Source organism: Pseudocercospora fijiensis, assembly GCF_000340215.1.
Source record: "Pseudocercospora fijiensis CIRAD86 unplaced genomic scaffold MYCFIscaffold_1, whole genome shotgun sequence".
Taxonomy (NCBI): Eukaryota; Fungi; Ascomycota; class Dothideomycetes; order Mycosphaerellales; family Mycosphaerellaceae; genus Pseudocercospora; species Pseudocercospora fijiensis.
In genome coordinates, this window is record NW_006921532.1 from 5,426,064 (window position 1) to 5,432,285 (window position 6,222).

General features: G+C 43.3%; 1 protein-coding gene across 1 annotated transcript; it reads right to left on the reverse strand.

Moving 5' to 3' along the window:
- Nucleotides 1-54: 54 nt before the first annotated feature.
- On the reverse strand, nt 55-366 carry MYCFIDRAFT_43951 (uncharacterized protein; the record flags this gene model as incomplete). The annotated part of the gene is made up of 1 exon (XM_007921775.1): nt 55-366. A coding segment is annotated over one exon (312 nt), but the record flags the coding sequence as incomplete, so codon positions are not given.
- Between the last annotated feature and the right edge of the window lie 5,856 nt (nt 367-6,222).

The following is a 6,222-nucleotide window of genomic DNA, read 5'->3' on the forward strand; positions in this document are numbered from 1 at the left end:
ACATGTGCCAACGAGCAATGAGTAAGCCATTTCCAATCCTCTACCTACCTCCCTTCACCTCCTCCTCCAAACAACCATCCTCCCACCCCTACTCTGATCCCTCATAATCCCAATCTCTTCCATCGACAAAATCTCAATCTTCCCTTCCCCCCGCAACCTCTCGATTTCGTTCTTATACCCCAAACTCTCAAAAATCTCCTCATAGATCGTAGCAATCACTAATCCCTGCCCTCCCCCTCTAACCACTCTGCAAAACTCACCTAGACATCCAGGTCCAACATGTCCTTTCGTCAAAGTGCCCACACAAAGCAAAAAATCATACTTCCTATCCTTAACCCCTTCAATTTTTTCATTCAAATCTATAGTCTAAAGATCTCGATACAAATCTTTCGTCCTCGCAATATCTAACATTCCCTAAGTGAGATCTATACCGTCTATCTTCTATTCTTCCTTCCCCTTCGCTTTAGCTAATTCTTCTCCGACGAGACTAGTTCTATATCCTATATCTAGAATTTGCACTACATTTTCAAGTTTTAGAGGCTAGAATTTTAGTGCTATTTAAACTGCGGCTTAGGGAGAAGCGTAATTATGTTTCGCTAGGTCTTTAACGTAGTCTTTAGCCTATTCGTTATAGAGGTTGCGGGCTAAGGAGACGTCTAAGTTTAAAGCGTAGGCGCGTTAGAGATACATATTGTATTAGTCTAAGGTTAATATGTTTGTTTTTTATAAGGGAGGGGAGTGCGGTATAGGGTATATAGGTCTAAGAACGTATAGAGAGTAGAGTATAGGGATATATATAGCTATAGACTATATAGCGAACGAGTAGAGAACTCGTCGTCTATAATATAATAACTTAATAAAAGTTAGGGCCCCTTTAGGCTTAGTGCGGCTCAAAACGGGCTAACGGCGGCCTCTAATTAGTAGACGCGAGGAACGTTAATACCTTAGCGATCTAGAAGGGCGTAGACGTCGTAGTATATACCGCGACGAGCTATAACTTCGATAGTAGTCTCGAAAAGGGCGTCTTCGTCGTATATACCTTATCTAGCGGTATTTGCTCGAAGCGGTATACTCGATCGCGCTAGTAGCCTTACGGGAAGCGTAATTTAGTACGTACGACCGGTACTAAGGCCCTACTATCGCGAGCTCCGCTATCGGGATTTTATAAATGCGACGCTATCGACCCTCTTAGTCGCTATCGTAGCTCTATCGACCTCTACGGCCTTCGAGAAGCTATACGAAATTGCGGTATCCTTCGCTCGCGAGTTCTAAGGAAGGCGCGCGTCGCGTATACGACTATAGTAGCCGCGTATAACGCGCCTATGTCTAGAGATATAACGACTTTAGTAGGCGCGCGGTTATTAATTGCTACTATAACAACCTAATATCGCGATCGACTATTATAGACTCTACTAGAACCGACCTCGATCTAACTCCCCTAGCCGCCGGATACTTATTCGCGTCGTACCGGTATAAATCTAATAAGGGCCCGCTACTAACTACCTATCGTAGTCTCTCGAGGCCTACCGCAATACTCGCGAAGATATACGCTTAAGATTATAGTCTTAAAGGGTCCGAGGTATAGAAAGCTATAGTAAGTAGTATAGTAGCGGTCGTACTCCGATATAGCGGCTAACAATTCTAGTACGAGGAGGTTTACGGTACTCGGTAGGAATTACCGTAAGAGTCGGTAGTTTTCTTTACGAAGATATAGCAAGACTCGCTACTACTTAGCCCGCTATAGAGGATTCTCGATCTACGGCGGTTCGGCTTGTTTCCTTCGTTTAGTATCGTCCCTCGGAAGCTAGACCTTAGGTAGATATTCGAATCGTAGCTAGTAGAAGGATCGACTATCGCGAAGCCTCTTAAGGTATTTTATATCGCTACTAGCCTTTTCTATAACGACGTCGCCGATAAGGCGGCTATAAAGGTCCTCGAGATCTAGTATTAATTCGATACGATATCCGGCTATAGTATTAGCGTCGCCTTGCTCTTAGAGAGTACTACTCGCGATTAGGAATAGACGGTATAGCTCCTAGCCCTATTTAGCGATAAGTACGCTAAGATAACCTACTTCTTAGACTATTTCTAGCTCCTTCGTAACGGTATAGGCTTCGACTAGGTAGCGACGTAGAGTTGTCTCTTAACTATATACGGCGCTCCTATCCGGCGAAAGCCTTCCTTATTATTATTCGGTCTCGCCCCGCTAGAGGAGTATTGTAGCGAGTCGAGCGTTATAATAAACTAAGGCGCGGGCAATCGTAGTATAGAGTATAAGGGAGAATATAGTATTTAGGGAGGTTGCGGAAGGAAATCTACGATAATCTTAGTACATTTATTGTAATTTTTAGCGTACTATCTACTTAACGGACATCTTTTTATATCCCTCGATACGATATAAATTTATAGCTCTAGAAGACATATCTTACTAGATTATACTACTAGAGGTAGACGACGCGCTCCTTCGCCTTAACTCGAGTCCTTAACGACTTCGTTCGTATTAACACCTCCCTAGCGATAATGCCGACGTTATAGTAGTAGGATCTAGGCTAGAGTAGCAAGCGTAAGGTCGAGGGTTCGTCGTCGCGTCGTAAGAGGCCGTTATTATTATCGCGGGTCGCTTTATATCGTCGCTTTATATCGTCGCTTTATATCTATTAGCTAGTATAGGCTTAGCGCGCGGCGACGGTTACGTATACAAATAGTAATATTGCGGCGTTGCGCGTCGTCTAAATATTACTACTATAATAACTAATATAGCGACTACTTCTACGTAGCTATATCTACCTCCTTCTAGTTATCGATATTACTAGTAGCGACCTCGATAAAGGCGCCCCTCCTATACGGTCTTGCCTGCTATAGCCCTTCCTAATAGTAAGTCTCTAGCGTATCGGTCGCCGTACGCTACCTTCGCTAATATCGAGCTATAGAGATAGACGTTCTACGTAGTATACCGTAGCGAGCCTTTTAATATTAGGAATTAAATCGCGCTATAGCCGAGATTAAGCACCCCCGCGCTTCTATACGACTTCGCTAATAGCTCGCTATAGGCCGGGCCCTAGTATATTAAGAAGCGCTATAAGACATTTACAAGTTAGTTACTAAGGAGGTATTACGCCGCGTACGCGAGAACCGCAATATAGACAAGAATAACGGCTTCTCTCCTAAACCTCCGTACTATAGCGTTATAGATTACTAGCCGTCTAGGCATATATCGAGATTAGTATCTCTAGTTATAAATAAGATCTACTAGCGAACGGAGTCTCGGGACGAAGAATATATAGCACGTATTCTCGCATATCGTCTAGTATATAGTAGTAGAAAGCTAACTCCTATAGATCTCCGTACCTAAGTAGTTATAGGATAAGTACCTAGACGGTAACCTTAACGTTGTTACTACTTAGGCGCAACGGGAAGAGCAAATAGAAGGGTCTATCGTCTACGTTAATCTATATACGAATGCTAATAGGCTCGACGAACTCGACGAGTTCGAGCCGAGACTATACCTCTAAAAGTCTAACTCGCTATTTCCTCGGTATTGTCGCTAGGTATATCCGTCGCGTACCCTAAGAATATAGCGCTTTTACTAACTAGTTCTAGATCGAATTCGCGCAGATAAAGCTTGCTACTATATAGCCGTTTAGTATAGATCGCTTTGTCGTCGTTCCTTTACGCGCGTATCCTACTATAACGAGCCGAACGGATAGTACCTTCGTATAGAGGGTCTTAGTTAGGTACGACCTACGGTTGTTAGAGGAAATCTGTCTTCCTAGCGCTATCGATACTTTACTATAATATAACTAATCCTTCGACTTTCTACGAAACGATAGCTATATTAAATACTACGACTTCTTCGACGTAGAGGTAGGAAGGGACTTCGATATAAAAAGGAGGCTATAGTTAGTATAGAATGCTACTAATTTCGGTTATACTTAAATCGATATAGACGACGCGATAGTAATCCTCGATATAGGGCGTAGGAATAGAGAGTTTTATCGTCTAGAGATATATATAGGAATAGGAGAGTAGTACGTTTCCTTAGTACTACTATAAGTACGGTGCTCGCGCCCTAGAGACAGACGCTATCGTAACTTAGAAAGAAGGCGGAGGAGCCTAAGTACGGTATCGTAGGTAGAGCAATCTATCTCCTTTAGTTTATAAACTTTCCGTACTTATTGTCGTCTCTAGGCTATAATTTGCCCTTACGCGACGTCTTCGATAGCGTAGCGGCGCGTAGAGTGTATTTAAAGCTGCATCTCGTTCTTGCTACGCGTAAAGACAATACGCTCTCTAAATAGACGGCGGTACCGGATAAGTTAGAGGCCCTAGATAGACCGACACGTTTAGTTTTAGTCTCTATCTCGTCTTAGTATAGATAAGAAAGCACGTACCTTAGAAGGCTAGGGGTTTTTTTAATATATATAAAGTTCTAGTATCCCTAAAATACGCGGGCGCTCCCGCTTAGCGCGGCAGCTCCCGGATATAGGGAAAATCACGTATAGGAACTCTAGAATTCGCGGCTATAGCCGGCCGCCTTACGCGAGCGCAAAAGGATAGCTAATAGAGGATTCGAACCTCTAATGCTAAAAGTTATACCCTCGCTAGTCGCTACCCCGTATCTCTATAAGGACTACGAGCGAATAACTCTTACTATCTAGAACCGATCTAATTAGCTAGAGGGTTATAGAATACAGATAATTATATAAATTAAAAAAAAAAGTTATAGCTAATAAGGGAATTAAACCCCCTATCCGGACGATCTAGTAGATCGTAGATCGCCTTATACTAATTTTACCGTACCCTTAAAGGTGCGGTCGGCTAATATATTCGAGCGAATATAGTTCGGCATCTCGCTAACTAAGGCTAGCTTTAAATAACTAGCAAGGGTATAACCTTTAGGACTACCTAATTAGCTAGAGGTCTCTATTTACGTAGCGGCTATAAGCGTCCCTACTCGCTTAGCTCCGGTTACGTATTAGAAAGCCGCTCCTATCTAACCTCGCCTTTCTTTGCTATAGGAGAACGTATAGTATCGGTAGAGAGTAAATAGAGGATTAGCGGAGACGACGCGAGGAGCGGGCGAGGTTTAGGAAAGGGACTCCCTTTTTACTATTAGGATAGCGTAGATCGATACGTTTTACTAGTATTTCGCGACGACGAAAGCGTAGGTAGTAAATAGAGGACCGGCGGAGACGACGCGAGGAGCGGGCGAGGTTTAGGAGAGGGACTCCCTTTTCGCCGTTAGGATAGCGTAGATCGATACGTCTTACTAGCATTTCGCGACGCCGAAAGAGTAGGGAGTAAATAGAGGATTAGCGGCGTATACGGTCGGTACAATTTTCGCGGTAGTAGCGAGTATAGGAGAGGAGAGTAAAATATATAGTTAGATATAGGCGACGGTAAGAATAGGACTATTTTTATTTTATTTCTACCGATTTAGGTACTACCGGAATCGCGATATCTTTAGATACGGCCGTTAATTACCTCTAAACTCTAGCTCGTTAATAGCCTTTAGGTATACGTCGCTAACTCTCTACTTCTATAATATCTTAGGTTGCTAGTCTATATATCTAAAGCTAGCCTTATTCTACGCCTTCTCTAATATCTAGGGCCGATACTTATTCTCCCTATCTTATACGGAGCGGAACGTAATATTATATTAGAGGCCTCGAGTGCCTTCTACTAGAAAATAGAACAGGCGGGCCTATTTGCTAGGTAGGGTTAGATTAGTACTAGGTCCGCTAGTCGAGATATAGCTTAGCTACCTCGGGTCGAAGGTATAGAACAGCTATACCTTACCTGCTAATTCGAAGGAAGGCGACCGCGGGTCGAGGATAGGGTATACGAGAAGCGGGAGGGGATATTCGGCAAGAGGGTAGTCTTCTACGGCAATAGTCCGGAAACGGAGCTTGCCCTAATATACCTATCCGAGCCTATAGAGGTTAGTACGAGATTAAAAATAGGTAATCCTTCCCGACGGGCTAACTTACGAATCTCTTTAGAGCCGGAATCTTGCTATCCGCCTCTAAGAAGTTATAACGATCGAAGGGGTAGGGAGAGCTATCGTCCTTCGGCTAAAAGGTAAGCTCGACTGCGCCGCTGTCTACTATTTCGTACTAGTACGTCTAGTTACTATTAGCTCTAGTTTCGATATCTATACGTAGCGCTAACACTTATAAACTTAGTGTCTAGTTTCGCGTTTATCCTTCTATTAACTACTAT